The sequence below is a fragment of the Dermacentor andersoni genome, chromosome 2, assembly GCF_023375885.2.
Source record: "Dermacentor andersoni chromosome 2, qqDerAnde1_hic_scaffold, whole genome shotgun sequence".
NCBI classification, from domain to species: Eukaryota; Metazoa; Arthropoda; class Arachnida; order Ixodida; family Ixodidae; genus Dermacentor; species Dermacentor andersoni.
Genome location: NC_092815.1, coordinates 158,373,073 through 158,391,289, shown reverse-complemented (window position 1 = coordinate 158,391,289; position 18,217 = coordinate 158,373,073). Strand labels below are relative to the sequence as shown.

The window sequence follows — 18,217 nt, the reverse complement described above, 5'->3', positions numbered from 1 at the left end:
AATTTCTATCGTCCTTGCTGGGCCTCTTTAACGGTGAAAATTTCTCTTGTGGCTCCCTTAAAGCTGCCTTTTTTCATCGTCTTCATCGTATCCAAGGGCCTTTTCAGCCTAGTAAATTTTTTTTCTGAGCATTTTGTGTCTGAACAACTTCTTTCCCTTAAGTGTGTGTGCACAATCTATAAACATTGCATTTAGAACACAGAAGTAACGCGGAGCAGCATGATCATCATTGCCCTATGTGTGTGCCATGCACCCGTACTGCACAATTGAACAAATGTTAGCATGACCAGAGACATAATGGAAGGAGACTTGACAACTTGGGAAGTATATTGTTCCATTTCTCATTTCACTACACTTTTGCTCCCCCTCGCAGACCCTCATGTGTGTCTGTATTCTCCCTGAGAAGACGTTATTGCTCTACACCTTGAAATTATAGTGTTGAAGGAGGAGGTTGAAGACCTTACTTTCATTCAATTCATGCATTCAGAAATTAAAAAAAAAAAGAATTCATTGCATTAACAAGGAGTCTATCACACTGGCACTTTCATATTTCATCTATTTCCCATGTTTTTCTTGACTCTTCTCGTGAGAATTCCACAACATGGTAATTTGAAGGACAAAATGTTCATCTCTTAGGAACCAAGTCACTGTGCAAGTTGTTTTATTTATCTGCAACAATTCCTCAATTGAGTTGTAAGCTGGATTGGATGTACAAACAGAGGCTGGCTGAGCTGATTCTAACCATTGATTTAGATTCAGTACTTTTTAGAAGTTAGAGCTTGGAGCTAAATGCTGGTTTGATGGTTTTGCGAGACATTTGTATCTAGTGTTGCTTTAAATAGTGATGATCATGTCTTGTGGCTGAGACCAAATAGTATACAAAGCCTTCTTTTCTATTACTATTTTTTTATAACTGTCTTATTTACTCACAACGGCAGCTTTTTTTTTTTGCTGGTGAACACCTCGGTATAGTATAGTTATCGCAGTACATGTTGCGCTTACGCCTTTGTGCCTCAATTGGCTGGATGTCGTGCTTATGACAAAGAGTCAGCACAAGCAAGTAATTTGGCACAAGAAAGGCGAGAAGGGAATTGAGACAGGCATGGCTCAGCTAGCGTAAGTTTAATTCTCGCTGAAGCTAAGTTGTTCAGCTTGGGTCATTTTCTACATTAGAAAGCCTCACATCCAGGGGTCGACTGCAATCTGCTTTTGTCAGGTTACTTAGATTTAAGAAAACCTGTAAAAAGGCAGCAGATACAGAAAAATCAAACTTTCATAAATATTTATAGGACATAACAGAGTAAATCTAAAACGTCTCGCCAATATTAGCATGCAACAAATACACATGCTTAAAACAAATATTGTATATAATGAAAATGTAACTACCAGAAATGAAGTATATAGCACACCGTTTATGGTAAATATCTTTTATTGATTCTATGAAGTAAATACACTTCTCATGGACAACAATTTATACTTTCTACAGGACGTGTTACAAGCTGTACTAAAAAGAGCCAGAAAACCATGTTTGAGTGCTGTTTAGTACTGTGGCACTTGTATGTAGCTGCTCTACCTTTATGACTTGGAGTAAAGATACTGCAAGTTCTCTACGCCTGGCTTGCAAGCCTGAAAATTGGTTATCGGCTGCACACTTCACTACCACTGAAGTACGCTGTAAGAATCCCATGGAAGATCAAAGACGACAAGCTGGACTATGCTCTGAATGGAAAATCTTCAAAGCGCACACAGGGCAACCCCTGTTTAACAAGAAACTCTCCTGGCCAAAGATTCAATTTGCCCACGCTAAGCCTATGGCCGAAGATTCGCACAGCGCAGCATAACTGCGCAACCAGAGCACTAAGTCATGACAAGGACTACTGACCAAGAAGTGGAACTTCAGACCTGAATGGTCCAAGGGATAAAGTTGCACTCTTCCACAGGACAACCAGCAACAGAACAAAGCTGCATATCCTAGAACAACAACATCTCTCGCAAATTATCCGAGAAGTTTGATGTGTGCTCGTGATGGCTCTGTGGCACAACATATTATGAACTGACAAGCTGTAGTGTCGCTCCAGGAGTTTCGCTTACTACACAAGCTGCCTGTAACCTGACTGTGGCAAGTGGGAAGGAAAAAAAAAAATGGGGGTGAAATGCGAAAACACCCGTGTACTTAGATTTAGGTGCACGTTAAAGAACCCCAGGTGGTCGAAATTTCCGGAGTCCTTCACTGCGGCGTGCCTCATAATCAAAGTGGTTTTGGCACGTAAAACACCATAATTAAATTTTTTTTAATATATATATGAATCGGTAGAACAAAGCTGTAAGTGACAAAGTTTCATTACCCCTTGTTCTCAAGAGGAATAGCTGAGGAAACTTATACACACTGAGAGCGCCTGCCATCACTACAGCACATATCGAAATCTCACAGTTAACCTGCAACACAGGTAAAGATGCTCCAGGCAGTACAAGCGTCTCGTGCAGCGCACTGCTACATGACATTGGCACACCACAAGTTGCACTAGAAAGCCAGCTGTGCGTCCCAACCTCTTCAACACCTTGCATTGCACAACAAACATGCCATCTAATTTTACATCAAGCAGCAAGTCTTGGCTTTGCAACAGTAAGCCTTGCATGTTGCTTCTTTCCTGAAGACTGTGGATACTGGGAGTAAAAGTATGCCTTGAATGCCAGAATATACATAAAAGGTGTGAATTAGCAGTTAAACATTGCTGCTTAGTTTTGTGACACCTAATGTGACAACTATCAGAGGGTGCGCCACTACCATCACTTTTGTTTTTCATTATTTGTTTTCATTAATTTTCATTATTCAAGGTGCTGTCTGGTGCACTTGCCAAGGTGCCAGTTCACATTTGCTAATTAGCAATATAAAATTGCAGGTATTAGTACTTTTGATGTGCCGCAGGTGGTAAATATTCATCACTAATAATAACAAATGGCAAGAGCTTGTATCATTGGTGGCAAACATCAACTCTGTTTTCATTCTAATGAATAGAATATCAGATAGAGAATTGTTGTATTTATACCTAATAAGCTTTTGCTTTGTCATCAAGTGCCTGCTGTGACACCAAATATGTACCAACTGTAAACGCATGTACCAACATGCATTTCCCGATAACACGTTCCAGCACAACATAGAAGCTAACGACTTCTCATTAGCTTGCTGCAGAGACATGTCTAAAAAACACGCTTTTCAAAAAGCAAATGTTGAAATTTTCCTGCTTCAGCAAAAAGCACAAGGATAGGGTCCAATAGGTTATTGCACCAGACAGCACTCTGCACCATAGTCGCTCTTTATGAGATATGGCTGCTAAGCTTTGGTAATGCATATAACTCAATAAAGGGCTGTGCAGAGACGGGAAAACTCGCATAGTAAGCAGCATAAGCTGGTTTTCTTTCTTTTTTTTCAAATGTAGGCCACCGCTAGTGCAAGTTACCAAGGGCATACAAAAAATGCACAAAACGACTCTTGGGCAACTCATAAAACATGACTGGATGGATTACAGTTTGCTTGCTTGCAAATGCTTTTTTTTTTTTTTTGTGGACGAACAAAACATCTGCTCAACACTTGCTCGTGATTGGCTGCAGAGTGCCACATACTCACTGTGGTGGACATTGTATTATTGAAAACGTGGTTTCAAAGTGTCAACAACAGTGTATAAACCTGACAAACAGAAGAAACAAGAACACAACAACATATTGCACTAAACTACCACGGCACATGCCACATATGTACTACATGTCAACAACCAACGGAAAAATGGACCAACGACGAGAACGCGTGTGTGACGCCACAGAACATGATGGGTCCTCACTGGTTCTTCCAAACAGCTTTGTGGAAAAATGCAACGGGTGCTCTGAGAAAACAAAATTGCTTGGTGCAGTTTCAGATGTGCTAGAATCCTTTTCAACCGGTCTGCGGCCTGAAAGTGCACCTGGAACGTCATTACCATGCCTCTGCATTGAATTTTGTGTTGCAAGTGCTCAAACACCGCCTTGTGAAGGAAACAGAGCCTTGTGTGTTGCATTTGTGTGTCAAAGGACAAGGAAAGGAGATAAGTACAGTCAAACGTGAAAGACTCATCACATGGCGGCACATGGCAGCTTCAATACAAAGTGCTAGATTCTCTAACAATGCAAGAACGGTTGCTTAGCAAGTGACCTATGCCCAAAGAGCCTATGCTTCTCTCTAGCACAGAACAAATGCATGCAAGTGGGGGTTAAAGTCCACACCTGTTGCGCAAGCTTGATGAGGGAAAAGTGATGCAGGCAGTCGATGCAGCCTTTCAATATAACCAACTGTGGCTTGTTAGTAGTCGCTACAAGCACGCTCAATATTGACATGTAATAAAACCCCCTAGCCCCATTTGCACGTAGATTCGCTGCAAAGGCAAGCCCTTAACTATTTCTAATCTTTCAAGGGGACTGCCCTAGTCTTCTTCTATATATGAGCACTTCCAGTATGGGGGTATGATGATCGAAGGCTATTAAGCTAACCTCGAACAACGAGTTTCTAGCTCTTACGTCAAAAATTGGCTGTAGGAAACTGCTGCATCATTAAGCGCAGCATTTAGGTAGTAACAAAGAAAAAAACAGTTGCTTAACAATTTCCTGATGCATCTAGTAAAGTCCACTATCAAGGTGGGAACACAGCTTTCTGCTGCGCTTGATTTTTCTGGCCAGCACTAGACCTTGCAAGCACTTGTTCAATGTTTTTTCATTCCTACAGAAACATAGAACGCAGACATATACATCAGCACTAAATTTTTTGCAAACAGGACTTGCACCCAAATATTTACAGAAAAACTATAAATGCACTGAACATTTAGGAAAGCTTCTTCATGTCTTGCTTAGGCCAAACATTGTTTGTGAAGATGTTGGTGCAGCTAACTATAATACTGGTTCAGCTTATGCTTATCACTGCATGCACATGAGGTGCATGTGGCAATTTTGACATTAAGTACCCATAGCTAATGCTATAATGATTGCTGCAGAGCAACTAGCTCTATGCAAGAGCAGTTCAATTCAACACGTAGTTTCAGAAGAGTGAACGCACACTTCAAGAATGTGTTTTAAGTATGTGGATGGACCAGCTTCGTTCCTCACTCAACGCAGGCATTACCAATGGTGTTCCGTGTCTAGAAAAGCGAGACCACCGCACTGACGCAATCGTCGAACAGCCCCCTCTCGGCAAAGTCATTTTTAATGCGCTGTGATTTATGTGGGGAACAAGCTTCCTGTCCAAGAGTCCTTGTGTGTCAACATTCATTATTTATAGTACGAAACATGTCTGCAGTATTGCCATCGATTGTGCTTATATAAAAAGGATTACTTCTCCGAGTTGGAGAGGGGCAAGCAGTAAGTACAAAATTGTTGCATGTGGACTAAATATAATGCCCATTAGTGTGCAGGTCCTCCAAGCTGCTCTGGTAAAATGTGAAAGCGCATTGCTAACGTTGCTTGTGAAGCATGCTTTGTATAACGATGCGTCGTGCACTCCAACAGCCATGTCATGCAGGCACTTTCAATGCCTAAAGAAAGGTGTCGGAAACACCTATGCTGCCTGGAACAAAGTAGCTACAGAATGTGCAGATATTTTGATCTGGCACTAAAACTGCTGTGGCTGCACTTTAACTCGGCGAACAAATAGCACTTGTGTGCTTTGTTCGTGCCTTTCCTTTGCTTGTTGCCTGTCATGTATTCACTATTCAATTTCATTGAGATTTATGCCAGGTTGAGTATACTGAGCTTTAGCTTTAATTCCATTGTCATTTTTCCAGTGTGCACAAATGACAGGCAAGAAATTGTCCTTGATGCAACCTTGTAATTTTCACTTTATAGAACGTGCAACGGTGCAGGCACATTCAAATTGTCTCAACATTTCACCCTCTGAGAATGAGCATGTCAAAAAGGAAATTCCAAACTCCACCTGTTGCTCATTCACAATGTTCTTCAGTGCTTCTATTCAAAATCCTCATTTTGTGAGATTAAAAAAAAAAAAAGGCCTGCAATAAATGATAAGGATTGGCTAACTTAGTCTGACTAACCTTAATGCAACTATGTACGATTAGAGATGACAGTGGAAATAAGACGTGATGTCTGGAAGATAAAGTCTACATGCTTCAGTGCAATAAAATATAAGTTGGACAAGCACGTGAAGAGTACACATTATGAAAGTAGGAAAGAAATGTACTGTTTGAAAAACATAATTATGTTATACCAAGACATTCAGGCTATTTTTACCATAACTTAACAGATTGCCTTTTTTTATTTTTTGTGACATGCAAAGACCTATGCAAACAGGTGTGTATGCTTAGGACCAACAACATGGGTATTGCCTTCAGGACTGAAAAGGGCTGTACCAGTTGATAATAAACTTCAATATCACATCACCTGCCCTGGCTGTGTTGAGTAGATGCAGTGCAGGCAGCAACCAACTGCAATGCATGGCAAATCATATCTGCAATGCATAAAATGCACTGCCTCACTAACACTCGTAGTAGACGGACAACCACGCTGTAAATATTTGGCATCTCTAGTCTCACGAGGAAAGTAGGTTTCTTTGCTTTCTTGTGCAAAGCATTTATAGGGAGGAATGCATGCAAAGCCCAATTGCAGAACATGGGGAGGAGTGCGCTCGTTCTGACAAGCGCACTCCACAAGCGTGTGGAAATTGTATGGTTGCAAAAAATAAAAAAAAAATATGTGTCATTTCCCTATGAATTACATGTGAAAATAACTGAAATCCAACAGAGGTGTCAAACTGCTGGTAGCAGGCAACAGCTTATGAGAGTCAACTTCGAGAATCAAAGCTCATCGGGACTGCACCGTTGCATACTGTATGAGTGCCTGCCGAGGCCAGCATCTACTGCCAGGCCCCCCTCCATTAGGAGAAGCTATGCAAGGAGGGGAGAGAGAGAGGGCTGTCACGCGATCGCGCCTCGGCGGTGGCACAAGAGGCGGTGTAGGCAGGGGATGGCGGGCAGCGTCATGCATCTGAGTCGGAGGCGCTCGACAGCTCAAGCTGGGAGCCCCACCAGTCGTGCACTTCGCCAACCAGGGAGCTCATGCGGAGCGCCCGGTAGCCCACGGCCCCATTGTTGTTCTCCTCTTCGTCAGGCGTGGGCGACGACAGCTCGCTGCCCTCACTCACGTCTGGCAAGCCCTTGGTGCCTGCCAAAGGCACAGACAAACCAGACATCATTATCATCATCATTATTATCCAAACTAAGTCGACTGTAGGACAAAGGCTTCTTGTGCTTTCCAAATAACCCTGTCTAGCATCACCATGTGCTCATGACGTCCTCTTTCTCACTTTTCGAACAAACCATCTTGCTCCTGCTTCTTCCACAACATTTTCATACAACTAGTACAACAATACTCCCCTGGTAGAGAGGAGCTAACAGATTTCATAAATATTTATCTTATGTAAATGTAGCAGACATATATTGCTAAAAGTAAGCTGATATTTCACGTAAATCTCATCTAGTCATAGAAATAAAAAATGAAAGTTTTGTTTTCAGATAGGAAATGCAAAGAACGCTCTGAATTTTCTAAAGATAAAAACCAGGAACATTTCATTTCACATAAAAAGAAAAAGAAGAAAAGTTACTGCAGCCATCATCATCCATACAATGCACTGTCCAAGTGGGAGATGTCTCCCACTTGTGCATAGTCTTTCTTTACAAGCTTCGCATGTATGCTTCAGAAAGTGTGAACTTCACTGAAAAAGCAGTGGTGTCACTTGAGGGGGGGGGGGGGACGCACCTCATGTGCAGTGCTCAGGAGGGTGCAGGTGGGCAGTGAAAAGGGGGGGGGGTGAAATGGCCAATAATTATTCATCGAAGAAGCAAAAAGGCGCCAGGTGCCTTTTGCTGAGTGGAACAGTGGCACCATGCATTGACTACAAAAAGAATGAGAGGGTGCCCTTGTAAGAGGGTGCCCTTAGCAGAGCTTAATGACTTAGGATGCTTTAGAACATGCAGTTAAAGTAAAATATACATTTAAAGCGTTGCCCCCTGAGGGGTGCATAAAATGCTTCGCACATACACCTACATAGCACCCGCTGTAACTGCTGTGGAAATACTTTCCCAATGGGTCCGACTGCGCTAGCAGATAGTGCAAGGTTATCATAAATGTGTGCTTCAATTTTCATATGAAAGCACCTTTAAAATACAACATGTTCTACTGAGACTACTGTTTTCTGCCTACTTGCCTACTATTTCTGGCTCGTCTTCATTTTCCTCTCCTTTCACATTTATCCCTTCCGAAGGGTATCTTTCAACTTCACTTAAAAAATGTGGATAATCTATTCTTGTATATATCTACGCAGCTACATACGCAATGTGCACCGCACGTGGCTATGCATACACATATCGCTACTAGTCTTTCTAGATGCTCAGTTTGCATTTCTTGTGTTTTACATGCACATTTAAATTTACAATGTTAATCTGGGCATTCATCTGGTGAAAACTGTTTGCTCTGTTTATTTGTTAAAAAGTGTTCTTTTGTGAAATTGAAAAGAAGATTGCACACTTCTGTTTTTCTGCCTGTTAATACAAAAACATCTAAATATGCGCTTTCAGTGTACTATCGTGCTGAATTTGGAGTTGTGTAGGGCACTGATTACTTGAGATATTTCAAAAAGAAAGGAAAACAAATAGCTGTTAGCTACAGAACGAACTCTACGCTGAAGCAAGTCATGAGGATAAAATAGTGCTTCGTTGCTTGAAACGAGAGAAAGACGGGGGGGGGGAGAGGTATTGCCCCAGGTGCCGCTGACTCTAGTGACGCCACCGGGTACAGTGCAATCCAATGTTAAAGGGAACGTATGTAAAGCATGCATGACATTTACCATCTGGCATGCGTGCAATTCCCTGGCTTTGCAGCAGATTACCTGTGGTTAGTGGTGCTGGCACCTTTCTACACACCCGTGCACTGCATTGATGTAGCTCCAGCAGGTGCTTGTAGTTACAGCACCAGCGTGAGTGAGAGCCATGCATTAGAGAGTTCCCTTTAACAGTGGAACACTCTGTACATCCTCCATTTGAGATTCTTCAATTAAGCACCGCCCATGTTCACATTGAACCACACAGAAGTGTTTCTTAATGCCATCCTGCTTGTCCTCCACTTTTAACAATGATAGCCATTTTAAGTGGACTTTCTAGGCTGAACGTGCTGCACATTGTAGGATAAAGCATCGCAAATTGTAAGATAATTTAACTCCTTAGCTTACCAGCCGAACACGAAGCAATGTTTGACGTAGTAGTTCTGCGGAAACCCGCAAGGTGAAGCAATGTTGTGCCCCTAATATCTGTATCTGCTCACAGCTGATATTTCAATGCACTATCAGTGGAATGAAGTTGGCATTTAGAAATCTTGGGGTAGGCTATGTACAAACAGACATACAGAAACTTCTAGTCTGGGATTGTGGCTCGTACTGGCTATCATTGCTGGAAATGGTAGGAAGGCATGCACAATTGGCTTTTGGTTTGGCAGTTAGACAGTCTTGCTCGATGAAGCGAATTATGTTTACCAGTGCAGCCTGCACTACAACTCCACCAATGCATTACACACCCATGAATTACAAGAAAATATATCAGGCATGCGTACTGACCAACTGGGCGTGAGGCCCATTTCTTCATTTGGAACCTCTCCTTTTCAACTCTGTTAGTGCCTTCCGATAGAGAAGGAATGAGAAATTTGCGGCCTCCCTGCAAATCAACAAAAACACTGCTTGTTAATCTTCACTGTTGCTCCTGCCATGCACATATGCAATTTCAGAGAACTTGCGGCATGAATGCAGAACAAAAAAATTGAAACTTTTTTGTGAAATTTTGGGATATTAAGTATCAACTGGCCCAATATCTCACGTCAGTCAACTTACGACACAACACAGTGTAGTTGCCACAATGTGTTGTTTGTTCATTGTGCCAACAACTGCACAATTAAAGCATAATGCAATCAAACTGTAAGCTGACGAGTTGCACACACATCTGCTCACTCAAACCCATCTGTGGGAACCAAGTCATGTGCAAAAGAAGATGTCCTTACCTTTAATCTTTTGTATTTTGTCTTGAAAATGCGCAGGAATTGGTGAGAAACTAAGTTGTTTCCAAGTACTCTCTCACCAGAAGTCAATGTGCCTAACATTATCACTAAATTGCTGCTAGTCTGCTTCATCCCAGCAGCACTATTATTGTCCATAAATTCATAATAAATATGGAAACCTTTCTTTCCTTCGAAGAATGTGCCACACAACTGTGCACCTATTCTGTCATGTGACTGATGAGCACACTCTTGTCACTGAGGCTAAAGAAAGTTGCTCAATTTTTAAAGTTGAGCATAAAAATATTAATTCTATTTAATGCCAGGCTCAGTGTAATAGGAGATCCTTTGACTGTTCTTTACTGTTTTACCTGGAAACAATAACTTTAATAACCTTTCTGATACTACATTTCCCAATTTTATCTACATACATTTTTTCATTTGCTTCTGTTTTACAAGAACCTGCAAACAACACGCAAGCAAAACTGCCTTGTACACAGGTTCAGTGCATGAGAATGTGTATACTGAGCGAATTCAGGTTCGTAAGTGGACACGCACATAACAAAACAGTAACATTTGCACAGGGACACCAAATGATGTCTCTACAATGGTGCGGGGAATAATATGTATGCATTAAATGTACTGGTGCTTTTTAAACCTCTCACCACTGCTTTGTATTTAACGCCTTTACCACAAGGCAAACAAAGGTAAGGACAACATGACACAAGTGCTGGCTCACAACTGGAGGTTTATTGACAATAAATCACATATAAATGGAAAATAACTTATTCACAAAACACAATAAAGTCTTACCAGAGACAAGATTGCAAGTTCAATCCTTATAAGCATCCAGAAAGTGTGTCTTTGCTGTGTAGCGTTATTGACGGCTTCATTATGTATGGGTCGCTACTTTTTTTATCTGGTGTAACTCTACTACGACGCAGGCTTTTTCGTCTTTGTTCCTCTAAAGAAATACACTTCCTGAAGCCTTACAAAGACTGAACTCGCAATCTTGTCTCTGGTAAGACTATCGCACCTTTCTTCTATTTATATGTGATTTATTAGCAATAAACCTCGAGTCACAAATTAGCGCTCACGTCATGTCATTATTCCTTGGTGGTCAGTCTGTTTTCTTCATGCTGTAGGTAAAAGTGCAATTGTACCGGCTCGCCCAGCTAGCTATGGTTCTTTTGTAGTTGACATGCAGCAAAAAGGATGAGAGAATTCCTTTGTAGCTTTCTGCTACCATTAGGTCGATGACAATTTTTCTCTTTCATGAAACTTCCTCCAGCTTGCAGATTCCCACAGAATTGATTTTCCATAACAATCCGAACAAGACAGAAATTCACATGAGGCTGGAGACCCTGAAGTGATCAACAGTTGCGAACAAAAAAGGTCTTAGGAGCCAGCATATCAGCAAGAGGACTTGCCACACAAGTCCCCTTGTCAAAACGCTGACTCCGGAGACATCTCTTGCTCAACAACTGTTCATCAACACGATAAGGATGAGAGGCCTGGTACCTGGCAAAGTGCAAACAAGCCAGGACAGTTCGCATTCTCGTCTGGCTACCTACCTGCGAGGAGATGCTGTCTGAGCGGCCGCCAAGACCCTTCTTGCGCAGCCTTAGGGACGATGAGGGTTCTTCCTTGCCCTCATCCTTGAGGGCTTCCGAGGTGGAGGGTTTGTTTGGTGCTGCCTCTGCACCTCCGCCCCCTGCAAACAGGGCCTCGTTGGTGGCCCGTAGGCTGTGGATCAGGCTGTTCTGCTCCTTCTGCTGAAATCGTTGCTGAATGGGAGGCAAGGCCTTAACAGGTCAGTCCTTTGTTTCACAAAAGAAAAGAATACAGACTCAAAAAAGTGCCTTCACATATTTTTTTATACATACTGCACCAACTAGTCGCCAAAGTTTACAGGTTAGGAATAGGCTTCCTTCTTTTCAAAGTGCCACTAACTCATGATCAGCCAATGAATACAACCCTCTTGGTTGTTTGATAACACGATGCTGCCTAAGGTGTTTGGTAATTTCTGAATAAACATTACCTTCGGTAGGAAATGCAATAGTGCTAGCATAGAGCTGAGGTGACAGATAGAGAATGCAGGGAGAATGCACACGCACCGCTTTGATCCTTCGTAGGCACTTGTCTAGCCACTCGCGGATGGTCTGCTTGGCCACTTCCTCTTCAATGAGGTACTCCAGTTCCTCCCTGGCCAGCAGCTCTTCCAGCTGCAGGGCCTTGCGGATGTCCACTGACCGGTATGACAACATGCTGCATGTGCACAGTGAAGTATGTAAACACGAATGACAAGCAAGTTTCACAATTTAACATTACAGGCAGTTTTTGTTCATTTTGATCTTTAAAAGAATACTGACACAGCATTTTCTATACTTCCTTTTTCCTGCATTAAATGAAGGTCCTAGACCTCTAATAGATCTACTCTAGACCTCTAAACCATAGGAAAAATAGTGACAAGTCTCAGAGGACCCTAAATAACTTGATGTAATAGCTTTTTACAGCCAGTTTCAGTTTCATTTCCCATGAGATTAATGTGTCTCGACGTGATGACACAGAAGGTGGTCACATGGGAGCAGGACATTGAGACATTTTGACACTTGTTTCGGCTCGCTTGATTGCTTCCTATGCTGGTACTCTTTATGAAAGCCCACCTAACAGCATAGCAGACAAATGAGCAAACCGAAGTGACTGTCATAACGTCACAATGTCTTTTTACCATGTGACCATCACCTGTGACATGACGCCACAACACAGTAAAAACGAAACTGAAAGTAGCTGTAAAAAGTCATGATATTAAAATATTTAGGGCACTTTGAAGCTTGGTGGCATTTTTTCTAGGGTTTAGAGACCCCATACATTCATTCAATGCAAGAAAATTAAGTGTCAAAAACATCTTGCCTGTATGCCTTTAAAAAAACGGCGCTTATGGTTAATGCATGCTGTTGTGGGCTTCACCTGTGAATGTAGAATTAGTAGATGCCATGTATGCCCAGCCACAAATCTTAATGCATCAGATAACGCATAAGTAATGGCAGCAGTAACACTTTCTATGATGTTTATTGCATTCTGGGTCAGCGATGAGTTGTACCAGGCATACCTACTGTGCAACAATGAATATGCAGGTCAAGAAAGAGGGCCTGCAGTGAATGTGTTAAGTTAAATAGAGCAGTTATTCAGCCACCTTCCTACATAAGGACAAGTTATGCCTGCAAGGAGGTGTTCTCAGGCCACACCCTTGCAAAATTTAGGCACTGGAACAGGCTAAAAGTGTAGCATCCAACTTAAGAACGGCCCTGAACGGCCCTGAATGGCCCTGACCGGTCCGTTAACCCTTTAACTGTCGATGACGAAATAACTCGCCATCACAATGAGCGTCCTCTGGTGCTGATGACGAGCTAACTCATCATTAATTTTTGGCAATTTTTGCACAAGCGTATGTGTTCAGTGCCTTGTAATTTTGACAAGAAAATAATACACAGTGACATTTGCCAAATCTTTTTTCGCTACTAAAACTTTTTTCCGGAAATAGTCACGGCAGTTAAGGGATTAAATACCTGTGTTAAATACTCAATAAGCTGATTTCACGCAACCTAAATACCACCAACAGATTGGCAAATCTCATGCCCAAAGAAGCACACAAGCTGGGGCATGTGCACTGAGGGTGACGACAGGGAAGCAGCATTGTGTAGAAGCCTTCATTGCTTTGCACATGCTTTTAACATAAACATCAGCTCATTAGTGGTGGTGCACAATATTAAGAAACCAAGTTCTTGCATATTATCTCTTGGCTGCTGCCTTCTAAACTGCAATGCACAGCAATTGTACTTTTCTCAGTGGTAATCATCACATTCGTGGAAAGTATTTGGGAAGTTTCATTATTACATGGGAGTTTAACTTCCACTGACAAGTTTTCTTACGCTTTGTTTTTGCATATACTTATCAGCTATTAGTTGTCATGTTTTTCAGCAACATGTTGTCATGGTTCTAAATTTTCACAGAGCAAGTGTAATAAACTTCTCTATATATTTCCTTCCTAGCAGCCCAAATGCGAAGAATGGCACCTACTTGAGCACATCATGAAACGTGACATCCTCTCCATTGTGGAGGCGCTCCATTTCATAGCACATGTGTTTGAAAAGCAGCCTGTCTTTTTCAGGATCCACTTCAAGACGACCCTTTGAAGAAAGACCAACACCACTTGAGTGACATGACCCGATATTTGTGTGAGCAAAAAAAGAAAAAGAAGACTGACTTTCAGTTCATTTCACTTATCTGGTAAGCTAACCTAAATAGATAACCTTCACAAAATAGATCTACGCATATGCAGCTGCTGCAAACCACAGAACCAGTTTTAATTTCTTTGATATCCACCATGTTCACAATAACAGCAGAGCCTGATAATAAAGACACGATAAAGCTGCATGAAGTATTGGAACTCACGGTCATCAAATAAGATGAAAAATAGAATAAACAAGTGTTTGGGAACATTCTGTGCCAAAGGAATCACTTACTTTTAGGAGCCTTAATACAAATTTCACACGTTTTATTGGAATCAACCCCTGGAAGAAAGCAAAAGAAAGATGTTCCAAATGTTGCAACATTAAATGAGAGAGCCTGTAAGTAAGTAAATCAAAGGTCATTACCCTTTGCTGAATATCAACCATGTTCCATGTGTTCTGAAAATTTCGAATGTCTGCGTAGCTGAGAAGTGCATCTTCTTCATTGGAGTAAAACAAGGAAAAGTTCTCCATAATGATAGCTGGAAAAGTGACAAGAATCAGCAGAAATTCCTGGGCAGGTAAACTGTGCTTTGTGTGAAGCTCAATTTCGATTTATTTATTACATATAGTATCAGTACATTTAGGTGTGAAATATATAAAAGTCTCAAAGACTGTAAGGGCAGGACCTCCTGTTAATACTTACAAGCAGAAAAAATAAGAATTCTTACAACAGAGGGCAAATTGTCACATGCATGATAGCAATATGGGTATAAGTACATAACAAGCAATAAGCATTACTATCAAATTAGAAAAATTACTAAATAATGCCACATAAGAATACTTACTCAATCAACCTACACATGCTGCAAGAAAGTACGCAACTACAATTCAGATGAACTAATAGCAAATTATTCTTTAAGGTTAGTGGGTAAGACATTTCATAATGAAGTTGAAGCAAAATTAAAATTGGAATTCAAGTTCAAATTCACAAGTGAAATTCAAGCACAGTTATTCTCATCACCTCATCTGCTTGCTTTCTGTTGATCATTTAGTATGTTATTAATGCTGCCACATGTGCTAACAATAAGCAAGAACAAAAGAAGCAGGGTATTTTTCTATGTTTTCCTTAATTTCATTAAGAGGTGACCTGTTACATTAACATATCTTTATTGAAATTTTCCATGCAGAATCGGACACTAGCACGTTCAATGGCAAGAAAATAAACAATATAGACTTTTTAAATTCCAGACAAATAAATTATGCAGGAATGTTGATGCAAAATGCACAATATTTCTTTTAATTCCAGTGTTTTATTTCATGCAGTCTGCTTTCTAAGAGCACAATCCAAGCTGACTGAATGTCACATCTCTCCATCAAAAATTATCAGCAACGCAGCTGCGCAAAGCATTCAGTCGCATTCAGTAACTTGTTAAGCCTTTCACTCACCCACTAAAAGATTAAGCACAATGTAAGTAATAATGACGTAAAAAGAGCAGAAGAAGATGAGACTCCCAGTGAAGTTCCCACAGTCCGTTTCCCAGTAGTTGTCAGCAAGGGTGCAGTATGGAGGACTGACCTGAAGAATGAAACAAAGGCTTTTAATTTCTCATCTTGAGCACAGGGACAATTCTGTACTGAAATTGCCATGCATATGAATAGTATATTATGTAGTACAATTATTTCAAGACATTCAGTTTAAAGGCGTGTTAAAGCATAAAGAGAACACGGCACAAGAGTACAGACTCTCAATTTGTTTACTCAGACAAATCCAGACATTGAAAGACTCTGTGTCACACCCACATCATTCTTGTGTCCTTCTATTCATGCACTAGTATATGTTCATTACATCACACCGACCAGCCCTGCAACAACTTTTGATTATTCAAAGCTCGCAGCCTGGTACAAAATGTTGTTGGTGTAATTAGTATTAGGGTTAATTTTCAGGCTTTCAATATAATGATGTTTCAGAATAAAGAATAATTTTCTGATCTCCCCTAAAGTTCATTACTTCCACGATTTCTCTACATGGAACTTCCAGGTTTTCTTTTCTGTTTGCATTCAGTTTAACAAAAAGCGAATGATGTATAGCTGCAAATTGTTAGTGTCAACGCTGATTTAAGAAAGTCTGCAAACTGGCCATGGTACTCCTGTCAGAAGGTTTGCTTAATGGCAAGGCTTTCCCTTACACTTGTAAATTAAATTGTGTATTACAAAAAAAGAAGAGAAAAGAAGAAAAGACAGGTATAAACATGTTTTGTTTGCCATTCAGTGTCCCCCCTCCCCCTATTTTTGTCTTCATCTGCTCTTTAGAAAAATATTCAGCTCTGGACACCACATCCGAAGCAGGTGTCTTCTAAAAATTTGGAGGACGCGTAAGCTTCCCCTTTAAGAGTGCAAAGCGATAGATTTCAAAGATCGCTGACTGCTTGTCACGCTTCCCGGCAACTGCAGCTTTCTTGAGGTTGCGTGGAGGCAAGCGTGATGATGTTGTTGCAAAGAACCAAGCGGGTCGCCCCGCTCGGAAAAGGGGGTTTGTGTTTGGGTTTCTGCATAACAGAGTTCTGTTTCCTGGTCTATTCAAATTAAACTACAATGCTATAATTTCTGTAGGTTGTGTTTAGGTCGTACTTTACGATTTTTTTTTGCATATTTTACTTCCAAGGAATTCAATTAGTTCAGTAATGCAACAGCGCCATGCGGAGGGCCTGCGTGGTTGTGGTTCGGAATTATTTTTCGCCAAGTGATGTCCGACGCTGACACTGGATTTTTTTCGCCACGGTGCCCTTAACGCTCTCGCGTTAAAATAGTGATCTTTGATTCTGTCTGATGGTTTCACTATTAAACGCTTGTAACAAATTATGCACACAGGCTCTTACCATGCAGTCATGCATGATTTTGTTCCAGTCTTCTCCCGTGACTATCCTGAATAGCATAGCCATTCCATTGGGGGCTGTTTTAAAGTTTGCTTGCCTGAACCAGTATACATGAAAAGAGAAAAGGAGCTCAAAAAGTATGCCAGTCAAAGTTAGCAGCAAACAAAAACGTGCAAATCCCGCAAGACTGCGAAACAAAAAGTAGTTGATAACGAGATGCAGGCCTGGAATTACCAACACTGCTAGAAGAAAAGGGGAAGGGGGAGGGAGAGAGAGGTAAAGCGTGGTGGGCCGGTTAGCTGGTGGCACAGGGTTAGAAAAAAACTGAAACTGTGAAAGCGGCGAATTTGAACACTGCAGTCAAGGCAATCTATGCGTTTAAGCTGCTCCAGCAAACATCAAAATAAAGGCTTTAACAAACATCTTTCTGCATTTTTACATAAAAAGCAGGCTCAAAGTAATGTACATGAAAGAGCTTTGAGATATTATCAATAAAATAAAACAATATAATATAATGTAACGCAATATAATGAAACTCTGACATGTGGTAACAGGAAATCAGGTTGAAAACACTGTTTGAGACTGTCTTTTCTGAATGAGAAAACAAAGAGCCTGTGAGAAATTTTGGGCCCCACTGATGCAATGGCAGCTGAGCAGATCTTTAAAGGCTGACTCATCTGGACCAAATTGTAATGCATTCCTTAAACCAGGCATAATGTGGCTCAGTAGCATAGACTTGCACCACGATCGGCTAGTTTTCAATGCGTTATTGGATGATGGAATAATTTGGTACGTACTTCTGAGCCATGTTGCGCTCGCTGTCAGCAAACTGAATTGTCAGTTTGGTCTTTCATGTCAATTTGCCAAAAGAGAAAATTTGCAGCAATTCTTGGAAAGCCACTGCCTTTTGGTGATTTATGCTTGCCGTAGGTTGAGTATATAGAAAGTACAGCGGGTTCAACTGGTTTGCGCCCCAAAACACAATTCAAACCAAGTGGAACCTGTTTAGACCAATAAGGACTAAGTTTTTATTGGGGCATA

At 41.2% G+C, this 18,217-nt stretch overlaps 1 protein-coding gene across 2 annotated transcripts in view; it reads right to left on the bottom strand.

The window, feature by feature from the left end:
- Positions 1–1,411: 1,411 nt before the first annotated feature.
- Positions 1,412–18,217, bottom strand: part of na (sodium leak channel non-selective protein na) — a 74,898-nt gene continuing 58,092 nt past the window's right edge. For both annotated transcript variants that reach the window (XM_050187376.3, XM_072286577.1), the window contains 9 exons: positions 17,180–17,273; positions 15,750–15,879; positions 14,727–14,842; positions 14,595–14,642; positions 14,149–14,258; positions 12,186–12,336; positions 11,643–11,855; positions 9,638–9,734; positions 1,412–7,194 (listed from right to left, as the gene is read on the bottom strand). In XM_050187376.3, the coding sequence (XP_050043333.1) occupies positions 7,010–7,194; positions 9,638–9,734; positions 11,643–11,855; positions 12,186–12,336; positions 14,149–14,258; positions 14,595–14,642; positions 14,727–14,842; positions 15,750–15,879; positions 17,180–17,273 (1,144 nt within the window). In that variant the 3' untranslated portion in view covers positions 1,412–7,009. The remainder of the gene's footprint in view (positions 7,195–9,637; positions 9,735–11,642; positions 11,856–12,185; positions 12,337–14,148; positions 14,259–14,594; positions 14,643–14,726; positions 14,843–15,749; positions 15,880–17,179; positions 17,274–18,217) is intronic.